Below are 23291 nucleotides of genomic sequence, written 5' to 3'. Positions count from 1 at the left end.
AGTATCTCACTGCTGATTGTTTATAGGTGTCAATAATAAGAATAAAAAAAAGAAAACAATGGGAACAAGGTCCATGGGAAAAAAAATATCAAGTTACACTGTTGCATAATCCACATGTCTGCTATCCAGTCGCTTGCTCCAAATGTGCCAAACTGCTAAAATACTGGTAAATAGTTACTGCTCGAACTATCAGCGCAAAACTCACAGGACTTTTTGACCTGAAGACCTGCCTCTCCCATTGTTCATTAGTCAAGAGGCAAAGGTGACAACAGCAATATGGAGCCACACCTTAACCTCAAGTTAGTTAATGAATGCGGAAAGTACTGTAGGTGTGGTGCAGCACATTAGGGATCCATGGCAGTGCAGGGTTTTATTAAAGACAGTGAGGCAGCACAGACATCATGAGTGTAGGCCTGTGGAACTAAAGCCATGTGGGCATAGAGGTCTTGATGAGTGAATTTAATAATTGTTTGTAGTGTGCAAGAAGGCAGTTGGCATAGCTGTCCTTCATTTGAGCGGGTCACTTGGCACACCTGCAGTCACTGGGAATAAAAGGGATGTGACAATGAGATGACAGGGACAGAGGAAAAGAACAAACAAATGAAGTCTGATTGGTGTAACGAGAGGAAAGGATTGGATTGGAGGCAGTGAAGTGTCTGGGGAAACCCCATGAATGAGTGGAGTGAGAGGCTCTGTAAGACTGCCCTAACAGCATCATACCCCCAGAAAAAGTAGTGCACTGGGGCCCCTGTTTTGACAGCAAAACAGGAACATACATAGATATCAGAAATATTGTGGGCAATATTCTCCTGGGGTCCCTGGCCAGTGCCCATTGTGCCCATACGTTAAGATGGCCCTGGCCAGGAGCAGACCTGATTGTTCTTGCTGAACAGTCGAGAGAAGGAGAAATTGAATGCTCACTAGAACACCAACAGAGGTGGTGGGATGATGGAGTTGGGCTCGGTGCATCTTGGCGGGCACAGACAGAAGGTGGATGGGATGAGGAGTTGTACATGGACCACATTCACGAGAGTCTTCTTCCCGTCAAGTATAACTAGAAGATGTGTGAGCAGGGCAAAACAAGAGAGAGGGAAAATGAGTAGCACTGTGAAGAAGAAAAGGTCTGATCCTGACTGATTTTCTCCTTAGTTTTAATGGAATATCAGTGGATTATTTATTTGAAGATTCTACTCCACACTTTCTTTATTGGACACTGCCTTGTTTTAAATAAACACCACAAAATAATGTTTGTACCTACCTTGTTGTTTTGTGTCCTTATTGCTGTAGTTAATCTCTATTTCATGACTATAGATGTCCTCGGTACAAGAAGATAACAGGCTGCAGGCACCTGGGCATCACAGTGGGATAAACACTATTACAAATACTATTGTAATTTAAGTAATACTTTTCTAAATGGAGGGCTGCCTTCCCCATAAGAAGACCGGGGTTCACAACTCAGATCCTCTGTGTGTGAAGTTGGCATGTTCTCCCCATGTCTGTGTGGGTTTCCTACGGGTGCTCCAGTCACCCCTACAGTCCAAAGACATGCAGGTCAGGTGAACTGGCAAGCCTAAACTGGCCCTTGTGTGTGATTGGAGGATGTGTGTAGGTAAGCATGTTTGCCCTGGGCTTGACTGGCGCTTTGTCCAGAGTTTGTTGCTGCCTTGCGCCCTCTGCTAGCTGGGATTGGCTCTGGCACTACCCTGACCATGTTCAGGACTAAGCAGGTTAGAAAATGACTGACTGACTTTTGTAAATGCCAGTCTTTGACAAGAACCAGTCCTGTAAATTATGGTAGGCACCTGGGATTGAGAAGTTTATTTTGTTTTAACTGCATTTCTGTCTGTTCTGTGGTGGGACTGTAAGCATCAAGTGGGGGTTGAACTGCGAAGGGTGCTATGATTACAGTATCTTGTTTATTTCTTATGAGAAGCATAAAGTAATTTGAGACTAAGAAATCTGGATTTTTAAACATAGAAAAAATAACATTTCCTGTTTTGCATTGTAATTTTAAAGAAAGCAAAACTTTGTGTTTTACTTTTTAATTATTTTGAAATGAATTCAGCCACTATTTGTTAATAGTCAAAAACTAATCAAAACAAGCATTACCTTGTATCACAAATAATTTGTAATTATATTACCCTTTATAACAAATAATATGTAATTACTAAATGTAAAAATATTGGCCACTTTCCATCAGGGTACTGATAAATTCTTTGTCAGCACACTACCAACAGTAACTCTCAGAAAGTGTGCCAGTCTATTTCTGCAGGGTATGGCAGCAATGTAACAGTCAACAATAGTTCTGCAATTTCCTATGGAATGTTCTCAGTAATATTAAACTTCCTTTTGAAGAATTTGTAAATCATACAATATTAAAAAGCCTCAGTGATTTAGTAAACTGCTAAAATTGATTTGGTTGTCCATCTACCCTCAGAACAGTCTGAATTTCCAGAGCCATCGAAGTGCAGCACAGGGATGCTGGCTTGTGTCTAAATTAGGTACTGCTATTATAATAATATTAATAATTATAAATTGTATTTATATAATGCCTTTCCCAAACTCCAAATAGCTCACTGAGACTTTTCCTAGATTAGCACCCTGCCCAGGGTTTGTTTCCTGCCTTGTGCCCTGTGTTGACTGGGATTGGCTCCAGCAGACCCCTGTGACCCTGTAGTTAGGATATAGTGGGCTGGATAATGGATGGATGGACTCTTCCTAAAGATTCACAGTTGGCTTGGGATCCAGTGACTGAGACCAGGGCGAACTGTACAATAAGTGGAATTCACTTTCATTTTTCTGGAATCAGTCCAGAACTGTGCTAGTCTTGTGGAGTGGCCCATCATTTGGCTAAACATGCTAGTCGCACAATGCACACTATTTCTTGGAAAAGATATACCTAATTGGCATCACTTCTGTGACATTCATGTATTTCTTTGCTGATATTGAGAAACCCAGTAGGAGAAATGGAAGCACTGGTCTGCTTTGTTAACACAAAGCAAGCTGAATCCAAGACTACGTGGAGCTTATGATATAGGCTGTCCCTTATGTCAGGTAATGCCTTTAATATAATCTACAGTGCATTAGTATTCACAATGCATCACTTTTTCCACATTTTGTTATTTTACAGCCTTATTCCAAAATGGATTAAATTCATTTTTCCCTTTTTTATTTTTAATAAATTTGCAAAAACCTCAGGTAAACGTTTTTCACGTTGTAATTATGGGGTGTTGTGTGTAGAATTCTGAGAAAAAAATGAATTTAATCCATTTTGGATTAAGACTGTAACATAACAAAATGTGGAAAAAGTGATGCGCTGTGAATACTTTCCGGATGCACTCTATCTATCTATCTATCTATCTATCTATCTATCTATCTATCTATCTATCTATCTATCTATCTATCTATCTATCTATCTATCTGTCTGTCTGTGTGTCTGTCTATCTATCTATCTATCTATCTATCTATCTATCTATCTATCTATCTATCTTTTGCCCTTTAGCCCACTGTTATCCCCAGTTTCACAGAGGTAGCTGGGATTAATTTAGGTTGTCAGGTTCCGTTCACAACAAGGTAGGATGACAAGCAGGTGTGCATTTTGAATTGTTAGTTTTGGTAAACTTGCTGTATTCACTTGATTGTTAATTACCTCTAGCCCATCTTTTAATCTGCGTAAGTTGTACCAGCTTCTATCCAGCCCTTTCATCAATGGCATGCTCCAGACGTCACTGACTGCTGTTGGCTGGATTGACTGGCCCAATCTTGATACACTGATGCCGTTTTTGTTGCACTGTTGCTGGCGTGACTTGTACACTACACCATGCCACAATCAAAGCCACTTAAATCTTTATGTCTTGCCTTTCTCCTTCACAAAGTTCCTATCTGCATTCGACAGCATTGTCTATATCAGTGATGGCGAAGCATTTAGAAAACAAGTGCCCAAACTGCAATCCAAAACCCACTTATTTATCGCAAAGTGCCAACATGGCAATTTAACTTGAATACCACCTAAAACTGAACACCAGCATAACCAAGGAGCTGGTGGTGGATTTTAGGAGGCCCAGGCCCCTCATGGACCCCGTGATCATCAGAGGTGAGTGTGTGCAGAGGGTACAGACCTATAAATACCTGGGAGTGCAGCTGGATGACAAATTGGACTGAACTGCCAATACTGATGCTCTGTCTGTCTATCTACTGAGCTTTTAATTTAGAAAAGCCACTCATACATTAACATATTTTGTCTTAAAAGAAAAACATAATAATGAAGCTTTCAATGATACAAACAACTTTTTGTTGAAAGGTAAAAGTTTGCATTCGGTATGCTTTTGAACAATTAATGTGATTTTTGCTGTTGTATGCATGCTGATAATTTGTCTACCCTTGGCTCATACTTTGTAAGTTTGAGAGCAACACATGCAGCACTCAGGTCATCTGTTAGTCTGTTTCTGGTGTCAGATTTGATTTAATTCAAAGCTGAAAACAGCTGCACAAGCATAAGATGTTCCAAACAAAGTAAGGAAAGCAATCTCAAGTGCCTTCATTGACTTAAGATTATTTGGCAGAGAATTCCACACTTTAAGGATTTCATTTTCATAACTAACTGTGCTGTCCTTTGTCATCCCTTCGATCCTCTCAAGTGTTTCATGCAGGTCTTCCCTATTAAGCTCCGCCCCCAAAGCATTATATATTACGGGGTCGTGGATCAGGTGTGGCGATTAGCAACTCCCGGCAATAATTACAGATGCGGACGACTCCTCACCTGTGCGCTTAAGCAAGGACTGCCCGCATCACAAAGCTCCCGGAAACCGCTCCGGCCACTCTACCATAACCCACTTTAAGCCGCGAGTGCGGCAATTATCTGTTAAAACTGGCCTTTTCAATTTTGAGCTGTGGACCCGCTATACCACATCCCCTCCAACCCCACCACGGGAATAACAGACTCAAAAGGCTGCAGTCCGTGCCGCACCCTCAAGCAGCATGTGTGCCGCCCGCCTTACCCCAGACAGGAGAGGAAGGAAGCGCTCCCATTGGGCTGCTGGGCAGAGGGGCGGGTGATGTGAGAAACGTCCTCCGGCGCGCGTGAAGAGGGGGAGCGTTGAGGGGAGCAGCCCGGCCCCGCATTCCTCTGGCTTTATAGTAACGAACTCTGTGCTCGGGCGACGGCGCCCATGCCCACTGAGAGGGCTCTGAGTGCCCCCTTTGGCACGCGTGCCATAGGTTCGCCACCACTGGTCTATATGTACCGCATGATGCTGTCAGTGACTGAGCCATCAGTATGGACATCGCATGCAGATCTGTTGTTTCCATGACAGTGATTACTCTGGAAATCTAAACATGGTGCAGATTTTACTTCTTCATAATTTCTAATTTAAACAGTCTAAATTTCATATGACAAATCATTTTGAGCGTAAAAATAAATTGTGGCTATTACAAATTCAAACTGATTGAGGAAAAAATATTGTTTTCAAAAAAACAACTAAGAACTTGCAGGTACTGAATAAAGCAGAACATGGCCATGCACAGGGAAAAATCTGCAGTTTTATCCTTAAAAAGAGAATAATGATTGAGCCATTATGAATTACTTTTACACAACAATTGCTTTCTTTTCTGTATTTTGTTTGTTATTCAAACCCAGTTTTGTTAGTAATTTTTCTGTTGCTGAGGTTTTACAATATTCATTTTGTGAAAGAAGATTGCATCAAGCAGTAATAACATCATTTGCATGATTGCTGACATGGGTATTCAAATGTGAGATTTACATGTCTGTTCTGCCATGGAGACCTTGGACTGCTTTGACTGCCAACAAATGTCTCCGATACCCACCATCCATCAGTCACATACCGTGTTCAGTTGAGACAGCCATGTATATTCCAGCACATACTGGCCATGTGGATGTGACAGTAGGATAAAACTCCTGGTAAACACTGTAGGAGAGCTTTGTCCTCCTTGTCGAATAATCTGCAAGGTCAGGTAACTGTGAATTACTGTGCAGGTTGTGGACTTTGGGTTAGTGACCTGCAGAGCTGGGACTGAGTACATTTTTGAATGTTTACAACATTAGCAATTTTTTGCACGTACAGTTTTGAACTGAATTAGCTTGGTTCAAATTTTGAAAAAGCTTCATTGTCTGATTGAAAGTGTAGTTCTTTAGTTCTGAAATTGAGGTGCTTCTAGGAAAATCTCAGTATGTTTTTTGAGGGGTTATAGTTAAAATGAAGTATTCCACAGATTCAGTATCCACTCTTTGAAGGTCTCAGCTTATTGAATATGTTATACAGTATATAGAATTCTGGAGAACGAGGAAATATTAAGCTGGTTTGTACTGGCTTAACAGTAACACGTCTTTATTATATACTGATTACAATGTCACAGTGCATTCTGTACCACCAGATCTTTACTAGGTTTGAAGTTTACTGCACTTTATGCACATGGACAACTTGAATTCCGGTGTAGTATTGAAGTATTCACCACTGTGTAGTAACATTTTAAGTCAGGGGTCCCTAACTCTGGTTCTGGAGGGCTGCAGTGGCTGCAGATTTTCATTCTGTTTCCTTAATTAGGACTTACTTCTACTGCTAATTAACATCTTTTGAATTCATGTTAATCGACTTTAAGATTTGTTTTTCTGAATTGCTTAATTACTTTCCTTAAATGGCACCCAAACAGAAATGAAATGTGAAATGAATGAGCCAACAAAGGAACAACTAAGTCAGGGCCTCAAACTCCAACCAGTCGCTTAATTAGGCACCAATTTTTGTTGTTAATTAAATCCTTTCTTTAATTCCATGGCTTGTTGCTGCTCTCATTGTGCCATAGTATAAATTTCCGAAATTGCTGATTTTCTCTTTTTTTTTTAATTATACTTTCTTAATCGCCAAGGAAATGACTTGGTTTTCGCATACCCCTTGGGGTCAGAGCGCAGGGTCAGCCATTGTATAGCGCCCCTGGAGCAATTGGAGGTTAAGGGCCTTGCTCAAGGGCCCAGCAGAGTAGCATCTCTTTTGGCAGCGATGGAGATTCGAACCGGCCACCTTTGGGATACCAGCCTCAGAGCCAGCACTGATAAAATGTCTCGTGGACCTGAGCAGATCAGCATTCCTGAGACCTTCATCTTTCATTATTTTCAGACACTGTTTGCTGGTCATGTTTTGGCTCATTTTATATTTCATTAGTTTTTGGATGTTAATTAAGGAAAAAGAAACAATTAAGGGGTCTGAGTCTTCAAGAGCAAATCAATTAAAATTAATTCAAAAGAAGTTAATTACCAGCAAAAACAGGTAAGTAATTAAGAAAGGGTTAGAATGAAAACCTGCAGTCACTATGGAGCTGGGGACCTTCTTCTGATTTATTTCTGAAAAGAAGCATTTTTTTCATTTGTTTCATTTCTTATTCTTATGATTGTATCCAGTTTCCAAAAAGGTTAAGTTATAAACTTAGTCATGCGTTATAATTATAAGAATTTGGGCAAGATATTCATTTTGATGATACTGATTTATCCAGCTAATGACAAGGGAATAGTGAGACCTTGTTCAACGTGCTCCAGAAGACTGTTTCATTTTAGCAAGTCTTTAAACCACTTTGTTATTGTGACTTCTGATGTGAACAATAAAAGAGAGGTCTTTGGATTTAAACGGTATTTTCTTGCCCAAGATGACTTCTAGTACGCGCCTGATGAAACAGGATCACAGCAGCACCTGGGGACTACTTGAGGTTTCTTCTGCCACCGTGGTTTTACATTCTTGACTAGGCCTCCTGTGCCTTTATTGGATCACTTTTTAACATTCTGTTCTACACCTTTTAACACGCCATGAAATGGTTTAATGCCAGTTTGACTGTGTTATAGGAGATAGTGAGAGGTTTTATTACCAACCATGGATGTTTTACTTGATAATAATGACGCTTACATGTACAGTGGAACCTCGAGATACGAGTTTAATTCGTTCCAGCACTGAGCTTGTGTAGCGAATTTCTCGTATCTAGAACAAACTTCCCCATTGAAAATAATGGAAATCCAGTTAATCCGTTCTGCACCCCCAAAAATATCAACATAAAAATCAATTTTCCTGATAAATAATATATACTGTAGTTTACCTTTAATTAAAGTAATTAAAGTTTACCTTTAATAAATAACACTGTTAAATAAAACGGGTTACTGTGTCCCCCTCTGATTCAGGAAGGCTCTCCTCTCTCTTCTTGGGAATTTTACCCCACTGGAAGCAGGTTCTGGGTCAGAATCACTTAACCTTCTTTCAGTTTCAGGTTGCTTTACTCTTACACCACGCTCATGTTTATCTATGATTTCTTTCTTAATCTCAACGGCCATGTCTTCCTTTTTTTTCTTTGCAGCACTATCTGAGGCAACAATCTTCTTGAGAGGCATCGTGGAATAATTATTTTCACATTAAATGCAAAAAAAAAACAATGAAATCTGAAGCGCACAAACGCGTAGATCCTCACGCTACGGGAGAACAAGGAACACTGAGTGAGCTGACGGGCTGGCAGCATCAGCTTGGGTGAATCCCCGAGTCGAGGCGGATTGGGAAACGCGTCACGCATACCCACAGCCTGGCTCGTGGCTCGTTACGCGAGTCAATGCTCGTATTTAGATGCGAATTTTTCGCTCATACTTTCCTCTTATCTTGAATTTCTCGTATACAGAGGTGATCATATCTCGAGGTTCCACTGTACTTCCATTCTGAACCAGCAAGTCTTTTTTTCCGTCTACTTTTGCAGTTGTTACTTATGTGTCTGTCTTGTTCCAGATATGAGTTTTCACCGGTATGCATTTTTTAACAGAGTATATTAACTAATAATGGTCATAGATACACAAATAGTACAAACATTTACATACATACATTCATTCAAAGGAAAAAAAAAAGTTAAAGGCTACTGCCATACTGAGAAGACACACAACATTTTAGCTGTTTATCAAGGGTCTGATTATAGCAAGTGTGGAATAAAATCATCTTAATTAAAGAAAGAAACTTATCCTCAATCAGGACAAGTTTGGTAAAAACATTTAAGTTAGTAATCAGGCAGGAGAAAAAGGTTGTCCATCTGCACAACTTATTACTCTTAAGCTAATGCTTGAACATGGAGCTTTCTTCAACAGCATGTTCAGAATGGCCATGGCCTATTTTATAAGCAGCTGAATTTACATAACAGTGTCAATCAAAGTATACATTTGCTCTGCTTGGTTCGTTGGTATGTGCCGAAATGATCTATATAATATAAAAGTATGTTTTACTACATGCTTATTATTCTCCTATCCTTTGGATTTAGTTACTACCCTTGAAATTTCTGTGTATATAAAAACTACCCAATCTTGTTGTTCACAGGACATCTGATCTCTTAGTCATCTTTCAGTACATTTTGTGTATTACATCTCTGTCTCTGTTGTTCACTTGGCCATTATCTAGTTTCCTGATATACCTGAACAGGTTTCTGTCATCCATTAACCCTTTAGGCTATTTCTTTAAGATGAATGCTATGTTACCCTAAAATTATTCTTCCACACAAGTGTTTACTAGGACAACAGCCCGGGACCCCCAAAAAAACTGTCTTCGCAGCAAATTTGATTGATTTGTCAGAGATCTTCTTTGCTGAATTTTGTTTTCATTAAAATTCTCCTTGCAGTTGGCTTAGGCAAACTTTTTCCCAGCTCTCCAAATGATTGATTATTTAGCCTCCTTAGCGTTAGACCCAAGTGTCACTCGGGCAACTGTACAGATGTGTCTTACGTAAGCATTAAAACCGAGAATCACTCGGGGTTTAAAAAGTGTTGTCAGTGCTGCCACTCTTTGGAGAAATTATGTCTGATTGTAGGTTTTCATTAATTATGAAATATCTGCACTTTACCAACAATGAAGTCTTTGATGAGAATACCCATCCAGCACCCAAAATGAAGAAAATTTGGGAGATATACCTGGTGTAACACAAATGTAAGTTTAATGTCACTGTGCTCTGTACAAAAAATTATTTTATAAATTCATTCACGTGTGCAGGGCAAAGTTAGCGCACAGGGGCTAGTCAGCATTTAGAAACTGCTAGCATTTGGAGAATGAAGGGGACAACTGCGAAAATAGGCATTGTACTATTCCTGTATTTTAGAGATGAAACTGAATCCTTTCCTTTCCTTGTTTGGAAACCAAAGAAGGGCCTACACGTGGAGAAGACAGTATAAAGGTGGACAACCAGTCAAACACTTCAAAGCCTTTCAGTGCAGTGATGAAAAATGGCAGACTCTATAGATCAAGATCCCATCCCACCTTAATATTGTCTTTCTATGGCTTCCCGTCTGTAATACCGCGTAAATCGACTTTAAAGAAAGCAAAGTTATTTTCCTCTTATGTGATTTTTACCACCGTATTACTATGGGAGGGATATTGCCTTTTACATTATATCTGTATAGTTTCTGGTTACTTAAAACACCGCAATTTAAAAGAACTTATTCCAACTAGGGAGCAATTGCCCTAAAGGAAACACCAGGCGACTGTAGTAAAATTTCAGAGCGTTTGCATTCCCGATCGTGATGACCGCATTAATGAAACTCTCATTGCTTATAAGAGCAGACTGTCATGGATTTGGTACATCACATCAAAAAGAGCAAGATTTAGCATAAAGCTTTGTGAATCTAAAATGGGATACATTTTGAATTTGGTTCTGTACACAGGGAAGGAGGACAATGTTTGATCCAAAATACAATCAGTACACATTGCTATGTCATCAGTGCTGACTTTGATAGGTGCTCTGCTGGATCAAGGTTACTATGTAGGCATGGACAATTTTTATACTTCACCAGAGCTATTTGTCATCTTGATGCAAAGAAAGACTGATGCATATGGAACAGTGTGTCCTAACCGTCTAAAGACTGTGGCAGAGCTAAATTACAGCAAGGTGCGCTAGCAGCTTGGCAAAAGGGTAAAATGCTTGTCCTGAAATTGAAGGACAAGAAAGATGTTTGTCTTCTTAGCACTGTACATAATGCAGCTACAGTCACTGTATAGGCAAAAGGCAACAAGCAGGTTACAAAGCATTGTGCTATGGTCAACTACAATACCACGATGGACAACATAAATTGTGTGGATCAAGAATGGACTTTTAACAACGTTATGTGGAGGCAACAAACGAAATACAAAAGATATTTCGTCATCTGGTGGAAAAGTTAATTTGGAATGCATCTGTGTTGTACAAATAAGAAGCTGGCAAAACTGTATCTCAAGCAAACTTTACATGCCAGCTTGTAAAACAAATCACTCATACCTGCACAGTGTGCTGTCCAAAAAAGGAACGCGCTATTATTGTCCTGACTGTAACATTGGAGTATGTCTTTGACTGTGCTTTAAGATTTACCACACAAAGGACTCATTTTGAGATTATATACTGTTTTGGCATCATTAGTAGTAGCATTATTACTGTTGTTATTATTTTTTAAATTATTTTTCATTTCATATCATTATTTTTATTAATCATTACTGTTATTATTTGTATCATTATTATACTTTTGAGATTTAATAAAAATTGAATTTTTCATGCCAAAAAAAAGCAACCCATATTTTTTGGAATAACTTTTGTCACTAAAGACTTCTGCTCTGCTGTGTGCCATTCTGATCTTTGAGTGTAAAAACGTGAGTCTGTTTTCACAAATGGACTTACTGAATGGAGTAGATGCTTTATTGTGGCATGTTATTATGTTTCAAGTCAATTTAAATGAGTGCAAAAATTGGACACTAATTAAGGAAAAGGTTAGAATGAAAACTGGCAGCCACTGGGGCCCTCCAGGTCTGGAGTTTGAGACCACTGATCTAAGGGTTGGTAGGTGTGCTTAGATCATCTACAGAACCCTTGCAATGTGTTTAAATGCATAGCACATATTTAATTCTGATTTCCTTAACAAATGTTTTTTCTGTTGTCCAGACTCCAGGAACGCAGGCGGAGCTCTTTTGTGGTGAGTTTGCCAGGCCTTGATGTATCACCTGGGGACTTATTTGTCACAGATGGTGTGGCAGATCTCTGGAATCATTCCCGTTTGTCAGGTATGTTTGAAACATCATTAAAAGCCTTTGGTTTCAGTATTTGGTGTGCCATTGTTTGTGTGTTTATATACAGTATTGGATAAAATGTATTCATTGACATATACAGTACACAAGTACATCACTCTTTCCTTCCTTTGTTTAGTTTAGTTGCTGTATTTTCATATGTCACAAAGATACACCTCTTTTAACATTGCATGGAGGCTGGGGACAGTGCCTTGAGATTGGTAAACTGCAGTGATGGTCTTCATTTTTAGGAAGGGGGGCTTGAGGGTGTGTTCCAACTTTAGGGGAGCACACTCCTCAGCCTTCCTTTTGAAGGCTAATTCCAGGGTGTTAGAAACCAGCTGTTGGTTGAGCCTCAGAGTCAGGAGGAATCAATGCAGATTTTGTCCCAATCTCAGATCATTGGACCAGCTCTTTACCCTGAAGAGAATTCTGAAGGGTTGTGTGCCCAACCAGTCTACTTGTGGTCTGTGAACCTGGAAAAGGCATACATACATACATGTCCCATGGGTTGTACTAATTGGGGGGAGGTGGGTTTTGAATGTCAGGCCAGCTGTTGTGGACCACTTTGTCCCTGTACAAGTGGAGATAAAGCTTGGTCAGCACTGCCGACTGTAAGTCAGACTTGTACCTGTTGAGTGTAGGACCCCACCAGAGCTGCCCTTTGTCACTAATCGTGTTAATATTTTTTATGGACAGAATTTCTAGATGCATACAAGGGGTGGAGCAAGTCCAGTTTGGTGACCTCAGGACTGCATCTCTGATTTTTGCAAATAATATGGTCCTCTTGGCTTCATCAGGTATTGACCTTAGGTGTGCATTGTGATGGTTTGGAGCCAAGAGTGAAGCAAATGGAATGAAAATCAACACCTCCAAGTCTGAGGTCATCATTCCCAGACAGAAAGAATACCTCCTCCAGGTTAGAGATGAGGTGTTTCCCCTCCTGAGAAATTTAAGCATCTTGGAATCTTGTTCATGAGTGAGGAAATCTGTATTTATGCTAATGTTGTACTGGTTAGTCGTGGTGAAGAGTGAGCCGAGTCAGAAGGCAAAAGTGTCGATTTACTGGTCAATTTATGTCCCTACTTATGATAATGAGTGTTGTGGTCAGTGAATGACTAATTTTTGGATACAAGTGGCGGAAATGATCTTCCATCACAAATGTCCGAGCTCAACCTTAGAGATAGGGTGAGAAGCATAGACATTCGAGAGGAGCTCAAAGTTGAGCCGCTGCTCCTCCACATTGAAAGGAGCCAGTTGAGGTGGTTCAAGCATCTGATTATGATGCCTCCTGTACGACTCCTTGGGCAGGTGTTTCAAGTATGTCCAACCAGTAGGAGACCTATGGGCAGACCTAGAACACAATGGAGAGAGAGAGAGAGATTGGACTGCCCAGCTGGGTTGGAAACTCCTTGGTATTCCTCCACAGAGGCTGGATAAGGTGGTGGGGATGTTTCCTTAGACTGCTGTCTCCTCAAGCCAAACCTGAATAAGCAGTAGAAAATGGATTGACTCGGATTCACCGGGTTAGAAAATGGATGGATGGATGGATGGAGAGACAAAGAAAAGGGAATTCTTATGTGCACTTTGTTCAGTAAAGAAAGCAATGTACAGTATAAAACATATAACAGCTTCTACAACAGGAATTTCACAAAAACACATAAATTGACTCTTTACATCAATACCTAAATTATACATTATTCAGCAGTCCTTTAGTTTTGATATGTTGTAGCTGATAGTCAAGTCCAGGAGTAGAGTCCAGGTTTACACACACTGCAGCTTGGTTCTTGGAACGTGTCAAACCGGAGTTCAAAAGCAGTTAACTGTCTTGGCTGTGAAGATTTTCATGTTAATCACGAGGATCTGTAAGAAACTGCACGCCTGTTTTTAAACCATCTGTCAATGTGATATGACCATTACTGTATGTCAACAAAAGCAGGTAGAGCCAGACATGCGCTGCATCTGAGGCAATTCGCAACAAGACTGGCTTATGTCACTGCAGCACACCATAGCAGCCCTTGGGCCCCAACAACAACTAAGCACTTGCAGTAAAGCTGATCTGATACTAGTAGATGTGTCCATTGATGCCTGGAAATACAAAGAAACATCTGTCCTCACCAGTTTATATTGTGCCGTATCTCTCTCGCTCTCTCTCAGGGTCCATAACAAGTTCTTTATTTGATGGCATTGAGTGCAGGCCTGGGGGCCTTAGTTACTCCATTTGCTTTGATCTTACTAAGAAGCCAAGGTTCTCCATAATTATAAGAAAAAGCTTAGTAATTACTGGTATTGCCTAAGGGACTGCTGGACAGCACATACATAGAGTCATTAAAAATTTGATGTAATATAAAATACAAAATAAAACAAAGACAACTGAGGACATAAGACTTTACCATCTTAAACTAGAACCATTAACAACAAGCGCTATCACAGCTTTACATAACAAAAGATTATTCTACAAAACACAAAATATTTGTACATTGCCAAAATATAGACTTTTAGCTGTATTTTGTTTACAACTAGGGGGCTTTGCTCGCCATCCACCGGGCCGGCACTCCACGCAACCCACTTTGCAGTTCTGCCGCTCGCATATGGAGATGCGGATGTACATTACAGCGAGTAACTAACCATATTAAAAAATAGTAAAACGTAATAATTTGAAAGTAAATTATGTTTCATGCTGCGTTCCAGTTTTTACTTATGTTATATGATATTGTTCTGTTTGGCTTTGAAATTAACACGCAAATATTTTTTAAACTTACACTTTTACTATAAAACATTAAAAAAAATTTTCGAATTAAATTTTTGTCAATATCGTATTGAATTTTGATTCTGTATTTGGACTTGCATTGTGACAACGCAACGAAATTTCTTTCCCTCTAATAAATAAACAGACTTTTTCGAATGTTTGTCTCTGTGATTTGTTAATTGTCTTATTCTAATGGGAAACGGTTAATGTTTAAATACAAATGGCATATCAAGATCTCCTCTGTTGTTTAATGTTATCCAGGGAAGATGTACTACATTACCTTTCTTGGGTACATCCTTCTTTCAACAGTACTTTGGGCAGTGGAAGACCGGATGTTGTTAACAGTTGTAGTCATTCTTCAGAATATTGTCAGTTGATGTTTTCATCTTCCGCATGATCACCACCAACTGTTTCAGCATAGTCTATTGATATGCATTTAACCAATTTAACCAACCATAATAATTTTAGCGTTAATTCGTTTGACTTCATCGTTTCTCATTGCTAGGATTGCCCCTGTACTCATTTCTTCTGTTGATAACCTTTCTGGATGAAATTCATCAAAAAGCTTTGAACATAATACATCTTTAATTGGGAACTTAAAGTGAGGAAAATGATAAGAGAGCAGGAACTGTGTCTGTCAAAAGCATTCACACGAAATGAGATGTAAGCGGACTGTGGGTGTGGGCCGTTGACCGTAATTGGTTGAGAGAAGGGCGTGACTTGAAACAATGTCATGTCAAAAGTCTCGTCTTGCGGGACTTGAAAAAAATCTTTTCAAAAAAGTCTTGTTGCAGGATTTTTTTATATAATACAGATATTTAAAATACTAATGACACAAATTAGAACAAGAAGAAGAAAAACAAGTTAGAAAATGTATGCATGACATTAAATTCTGGTGTGTTCAGAGACTTCTATAACTAATTTGAACATTGAATGTGCGAGTAGAATACATTAATGCCATGCTTGTTAGTAGTACTTTACAATATAACGTAGTTTTAAAATGTAGCCCAAATATTCTTGTAGTGGTTCAATAGCTTTTATGGATTGCAGTTTCCAATACAAGTGATGTCAAAATGGTCTCGATTGATGCCCCTTTGTTAGTCGTTGGTTGTGGAGTGTCTGTGACTGATTGCAGTTCACATTTTCAAGACATAACATTTTAAAAAGACATGAACAGTGAAAACATCAAATATGTATAAAATTGTTTTCTGCTGTGAACCATGATGGAGAGCTTTGCCAATAAATTACAGTGTCAGATCATGTGGCCATAGAGTTGTTTTTAGTGTAATGTAAATCCTGAGGACATATTTGTTTACTTTGTCCTTACCGAGTAATACATATCCTACATAATTCCTTTTTTGCTTACCTTCAATTCTAGACAAATGACTTTTTTCTTTTTATTTCCCTGATTACCTTTGCTTAAGCAGCAGAAGGATTAAGTGGTGATAGGGGCACCAGAAATATGGCTTATGTGCTGTGATAGAAATTAACATATTAATTCAAGAAAGAAACTTATCCTTTACTAGGGTGAGTTTGATGAAAAAAAACCCTCTTTGAGTCAGAAACCAGGCAGGAGAAAATGTGTCCATTGTGTCTTTAATGATCTCTTCAGCAAATGCTTGAAGAAGGAGCATTTATCACAGCAGACTGTCACAGCTTATTCAAAAAAGGGGAGAGGTGTGATCTATAAAACACCTCCCTGACTAAGGCCCTTCTCCCCCGATCGCTCAGTTTAGATGGCCGGCCAGCTCTAGGAAGAGTCCTGGTGGTTTTGAACTTCTTCCACTTACGGATGATGGAGGCCACTGTGTTCATTGGGATCTGTAACCTTCCCCAGATTTGTGCCTCGAGACAATCCTGTCTTGGAGGTCTACAGACAATTCCTTTGACTTCATGCTTGGTTTGTGCTCTGACATGAACTGTCAACTGTGGGACCTTATATAGACAGGTGTGTGCCTTTCCAAATCATGTCCAATCAACTGAATTTACCACAGGTGGACTCCAATTAAGCTGCAGAAACATCTCAAGGATGATCGGGGAAACAGGATGCACCTGAGCTCAATTTTGAGCTTCGTGGCAAAGGCTGTGAATACTTATGTACATGTGCTTTGTCAGTTTTTTTATTTTTAATAAATTTACAAAAACCTCAAGTAAACTTTTTTCACGTTGTCATTATGGGGTGTTGTGTGTAGAATTCTGAGGAAAAAATGAATTTAATCCATTTTGGAATAAGGCTGTAACATAACAAAATGTGGAAAAAGTGATGCGCTGTGAATACTTTCCGGATGCACTGTATATGAAAGAAAAATTGATTGATTTATTGGTGATTTATTCCAGTTGAAGATTTATTACAAATAAGACACATTTGAGCTGAGTTGTCAACATTTGTTTTTTACAGTTTACTTTTAAACTGATTGCTTTAGTTTAATTCTTGCTGAAGTCTAGACCTTTCCAGCTGTTTTATTGTTTAAGTGCAGTATAAATGTGTAATCTCAGATAAAACATTTCTTTTTATTATTTAAATACAGTCTTCACTCTGAGAAACAAGCTGTGAAATGCAAAATAAACATGCTGTTATTTTCCCAGCTTCTTTCTTGCATTTTGTCACCTAATATTCGTTATTTTGTTTCTATGAACTAAAATATCCCTAAGCTAATTTTTTTAAATTTCAGATTCTAAAAAGTCGAAAAGGCCCGTTACAAAACGAAGCACAGTAAGTGATTTTTCTTTTCCTTCTCCTACTTAAATTTTACAGCCAAGCATTGAAGTGATCCAGAAATCTAGAAAATAGCTTGTACTGTAGATTCTATGGTTTATTCTTTCCACAAAATGTTTAGTTTACGTGGGACTCTAACAATGTGTTTAACAAAGACAATAAAAATGTAATTAAGAACGTGCCCGGCCTCCATTTAACACCCAGGCTGCTCACTGGCCTGTTTCCAGTTTGCGCCCACAGCTCCACGTTGATGTCTTGGTACTTCAGCGTTCTCTCATATTTCTCAAGGAGGTGCATTTTAAGTTGACTCACAGCTCTACAGTATATACAGTAGTACAGGCCTGGGTGACTATGTGCCTGCAATGCATTAATGGCCCACCCGTCTGTGTTTTCAGGCTCCAGCACTGCACAGCCCTGCGACAGGGAGATGGATGGATTTAAAAGGAGCATTTGGGGACTTCTTTTTCAATTAACTTTTAACCCTTTCTAATTACAGAGCAAAGAAAGACTGAAGCTGTTATCTGATGTGGAGAAGAATCTCTCTTCCATGAAGGTTCACGACTGGAGGAGCTGTGAATTTCAGAACTACAAGGTGCCAAACAGACACCACTAACAAACAGCCCATTCCTTACAGGATTTTACTTAACCTACATTAGAAGTCTGCCAAAAGACACACAGATAAGTTTAACTCCCATGGCAGGAATCAACCAGACATGACTAGGGGGTACAAATGAAGAAGGCATGAAATAGCTCACACTGAAAGAAAAACTTGCAGAGCACAGAAAAAGAGGGAGGAAGCTGAGCAATGAGTGTTACGTGAGGTCCTCAGCTTTTGGAATTGCAAATTGTGTGACACTGATCTACCCACTGATCTGGCTAAACAATATAACAGGACATCTAGTTCAAACTATTCTCCTGGCTTTGGGGGGCTACTACAGCATGACCTTCCTTATAAGAGACCACTTTAACTCCCCATCTACTGCACCCACCCTAAATGCTTACTGATGAATTAAAAAATGGCATTACAGCAAACTGCAGAGTATAATTTACAGTACATTATTTATAGTACTAGGGTGTTGTACCATGTTAGCCATTATGGATGTTGTGAGAAGTCAAGCAAAATGACTCCTTTTATTGGCTAACTACAAAGGTTACAATATGCAAGCTTTCGAGGTAACTCAGGCCCCTTCTTCAGGCAAGATGTAATACAGAAACTGGAGTTCCCTGTGTTTATATCCACACACTAGGACACGAAACAACATTGGAAGACCTTTAAGTGGGGCATCTTAGGTGAAAAAAAATAATAGAATAGAAATAATCACAGGAACAGGCAAGTTTCAAGAACTAAATGGAGGTTCATGCACAGTAAATGAGGCATTCAACCATTTTCAGAAGCTGAATATTTAAGGTCAGGGTGAAGGGTGATCTACCAGCCATGAGTGTATGATAGCTACTTCCTTGAATGGAACACACCTTTAACACCTCTCAATGGACATTATATCTTTTAACAGAGCCATTCTTTATCTATCTATTCCTAGCAGTGGCCTTTCTGTGAACAGAAACTGCCAACGTACCAAACACAAAAGTATTGGACCATAGGGATGTGTGATATTGGCAAAAAATAATATCTCGATATTTTCATGATAATGATAATTAGACGATATTTTGCATCCGTTAAAAACGTGTTTTTTAAAAGTCTTATTGATCCAGCTTTGTCATGTTAATAGGATATTAATTGTAGTTTACTAATGAGATTAATGGAAGCCACTTAAAACTGAAGTAAAATAACACAAAAACATTAAACTCACCATTCAAAGTATTACTGAGGTCAAAGAGTGCAAGTAATAATAAAAATAATACATTTTATTTATATAATGCCTTTCCCATGCTCAAGTATGAGTACACCATTTCAAAGTAGCCTACAGGATTTACACAAAAAATTGCAATTGCTATTATAATGAGAGCATTTTAAACAGACACTTCCCCTTATTGTGAACACGATATGAATCCAAAGGGTATAACATACTAATTTACATTTACGTTTATTTGCTTGGCAGACACTTTTATCCGAAATGACTTACAAAAGACGTAAACAATCGAGTAACATTTTGTTCAGCAAGCGTATTAAGACAGGTAACAAAAGTTGTAATAAATTTACAATCATAGATTATCATCAACACAGCAATTAAACGTAAGCAACAATTTAACCAACAATGTGAAAGGTCACAGAGCATAGGTTTTTTCTTTTCTTTTTAATTAGACAGATATTCACAGAACAGAAGGGTCTTTCTTCCACTGCTTCTTAAATGCACTGAGATGGAGTGGGGCAGCCCATTCCATCAACTAAGAAGTACACAGGAAAAGAGTCTGGATTGAGACTTGATACCACACAGAGATGGCATCACCAGACGCCATTCCCTCTGTTTGGTTTTTGAAATAGACTCTAATAGTGTGTTTTTTGTAAAATAAGTGACATACTCGATAATTTCAACTCGCACGTCATTAAAACAATAACTAAGATATTATCGTAGACGATACATGTCACACACTCCTACTGGGCCATCATTCATATTTTGTCATGTGGTGCCCTTTCCCTGCTAGCACAATCAAAAGTTGCCTTACACAGCAAACATTTGGAAAAACTCTGGCACCTCCAACCATTCATGTGAAAGCTTCCTTCTTGGGATTTTAATGAATGCAAATTTTTTTTTTAAATGGTAGGCGGGGCCACTCGTGACCTCACAAGTCCAATGTCTCAAATGGTCTTTTACTTTAGGATAAAGCACTGTCAGAATTTGTGCAGATGGAGCACCCTGACATCTTGATTGAAGAGTGCCCCTCTGGTTCTAAGCGACATGAAGCTGTATGGGAGCTCTTCACTAGCGAGTGTGTTTATTTTCTTGACCAGTTGATGGTGCTGAAAGAGGTAAGCTTGCCGATGGGAATGGGGAATGTTTTGATTATTGTTACTTGAATTGTGAAAATAAGAAATAATTCAGAGAGGGAGCTGTAGATCCCTTCCAAGCTGGCAAAAAACACACATGTGCACTGCCTACAGCAGGGGTCACCACAGTAATAGAACAAAATGTCACCCAGGATGCCCTTTAACTTTCTGTTTCCCCAGAAGTGGTTCCGTATTCCACAGAGGGCAATCTTCTCTTTTTCTTCAACTCCTTGGTATAAGGAGATTGGGCATTTTTTGCCTTTCACTAGAATTTGCATGTTTTCCCTATGTGTGTGTATGGCTCTTCCTCCTCCATCCCCAAAGATGTGTAGGTAAGGTTAATTGTCAACCCTTAAAAGGCCCCTTATTAGTATGGGTGTGTAGATGAGGGGGGCCTGCAGTGGTTGAGTCTCCTTCCTTCTTACCTAACCTCCGGTGCTGCTAGGATAGGCTGTGGCCTCAGCAACCCCGAGTTAAACAAGTATCATGTTTTCGGGTGTAAATATGCAACCCTAAACCTAGCCTTATTGGTAAATCTGAAGAAATGCCTACATGGCTAGTCAGGGGACACTGTGGCTTGTTGGTCCTATGGCTGATTTGGGCAACTCAGCCCTTGAAAGTGACTTAAATGTTTAAGAAAAGAGACAAAGGTGGGGATGTGGGACAAGACGTTAGACATGAACTGTTTGACTTTTTACACTGGCCCACTGACAGCTCTTTGCAGTTTATACTATATAGCACTTCCTAACACCATTTTTTTTGAATAAGCAATCTCTTTTGGGTGTTTTAGAATGATGCATGTTCTCGATGTGAATAACTGGGTATTTGTTACATTTAGGATGCGCTCTGCTCTTTAATAACATATCTGGGACCTTAACAGTACAGTGTATTTTTGTGCTTATTTTCACAGGTTTTTTTGAGCACACTAACAACTCTACAAAGTAGTGAATGCCTTCTGGATGTGGATACTTGGCGACTTTTTGCCAATGTGAAGGACCTTTGTTTGGTAAGAGAGCTATCTGGCACTATTGTGAAATCAGCAATCAGATGTTTCAGCCTTTACAGACCTTTGGGAGCCTTGAATAAGAAAATGAATCATTTTAGCTATTGTTTTAATATCCTAAAATAGCATACATTAGGAAACTGTCCAAAAGATGCCAATGCTGTATTGTATGGCAGCCTCATTATGTGTAACGTTGAAATCAAACATTCAATTGGACTGATTGCCCCTTTAAACATTAGTTGGCTTGTCACTTGATGGGCCTCAGAATTTAAGGTGACCTCTAACTAACTGGGAGCAGTGGTCTGAGAGTCCCTTTATGTATAATAAGGCAGTCTTTAGACACAAAACATCTCCGCCACTTCTTCTTATTAGTTGGTGAAGGCCTTTTCATTCCCATCTGCTTATATTTGAACTTTTCAGGTAGAGCAGAGCAGGTCAGACTTATTTGGTCTCACCTTTCAGTTTAGAAAATCATTTGATCTGCAAACATGTCCTGTCAGTTCAGCAAAGTGGCATTTGGTCATAAAAGATATGTGGGGAGATTATTTACTGCTGCTTTTACATTTTCTATGTGTGTATCAAGGTTGGACAGATAGCTGGACAGTAATAGCAAATGGAGATTTTTACACGTTTCTGACATGCCTATCTGCTCTGAAATGCAACAAACGCAGTCCATTTAGAATAAGATCATGGGGCCCATTGCTCACAAACTCTCCTCTCATCATGTCCCAGGTAAGCTTTGGATTCATGAACGGTCTGCTTTGGGCTATTAGAGACTCCTGGAGGAAATCAGAGCTGGAAACTACTGTAACCCTGAGGAATTTACTCATCAAGGCAAGTATGATGGGGTCCCACTCTGTTGGATAAGGCTGAAATTTTGAAAGGTAGTAATCATTTTTGATCAAAAAAACATTTCTTATTAAGAGACTGGTAGAGGCCTCACTGATGACCTTTTCTAGTTTCGGGTGTTTAGTTTCCACTCCGAATCTAAGGTTTAACACTTTACATATTTTGTGTTGGTACAAACCTAAACCAAAGTCCACTCATACATCAATTTTCTAGTGCAGTGAATGTAGTACATCGTCACAGGAACAAGAGGTTATCACAGCGTCACTGGGCACAAGACAACTGAGCCACCATTCCTTTGGAGAGTACGTTCACAACAGACCCGCGTTCAATTTAGAGTCACCAGTTGTCCAAACCTGCGTGTCTCTGGAATGTGGGAGGAAAACTCTCACAAACACAGGGAGAACAGCAAGCCACAGGCCTCACGTGACAGGAGAAAGCAGCGCTAGCCACCGCTAAACAGCTAGCTAACTAGTGGTGATCAACTTTTGTAACCGGTCCTTAGACTGTGGTTAACCTCCTTTGTAAGTTGCTTTGGTTAAAAGCTTCTGCTAAGCAAAGAAATGTAAATCTAAACTTTGGCACAAAATATTAGGTGCAAAATGTGCCGCAGCACGCCAAGCCAGGGGTTGTACGTGTACGTAATGATTGGTGACGTTATGAAATTGACTGAAAATAATTCAAAGGTGACACGGACCTCCTCCCAACTGACTCTGATTCTCTTTTTAAAGAATCTGCTGAAAGAACATATACAGTGCGTTAGAACAGGAGCCAGTCAAGTCTGGACCTCGAGTCTGGACTGGAAAGCAGACAGTGCTAATCAGTTCCTGCTAATGGCGGGCAAACAACCGTCACATGAAATGAAACCTGCAGCCATTTCTCTAACTGCACTACACTATCACTGAGACTTGGACGGTTTTATACGAGGCTTAAGATTTTATCCCAATTTTTTTCTTATCAAAAATTATTTAAGTAAACTGCGATGGACTGGCACC

At 39.4% G+C, this 23291-nt stretch overlaps 1 protein-coding gene across 1 annotated transcript in view; it reads left to right on the top strand.

The window, feature by feature from the left end:
* The window catches only part of plekhg7 (pleckstrin homology domain containing, family G (with RhoGef domain) member 7), a 90955-nt gene that overhangs the window by 46062 nt on the left and 21602 nt on the right, over nt 1–23291 (top strand). The window contains exons 3-8 of the mRNA XM_039761547.1: nt 11917–12035; nt 17460–17500; nt 18000–18095; nt 20280–20429; nt 21358–21453; nt 22183–22284. Coding sequence (XP_039617481.1) covers nt 11917–12035; nt 17460–17500; nt 18000–18095; nt 20280–20429; nt 21358–21453; nt 22183–22284 — 604 coding nt within the window. The remainder of the gene's footprint in view (nt 1–11916; nt 12036–17459; nt 17501–17999; nt 18096–20279; nt 20430–21357; nt 21454–22182; nt 22285–23291) is intronic.

This window comes from Polypterus senegalus, chromosome 8 (assembly GCF_016835505.1).
Source record: "Polypterus senegalus isolate Bchr_013 chromosome 8, ASM1683550v1, whole genome shotgun sequence".
Classification (NCBI taxonomy): Eukaryota; Metazoa; Chordata; class Cladistia; order Polypteriformes; family Polypteridae; genus Polypterus; species Polypterus senegalus.
The sequence above is the reverse complement of the archived record's forward strand: the minus strand, read 5'-3'. Positions and strand labels throughout refer to the sequence as shown.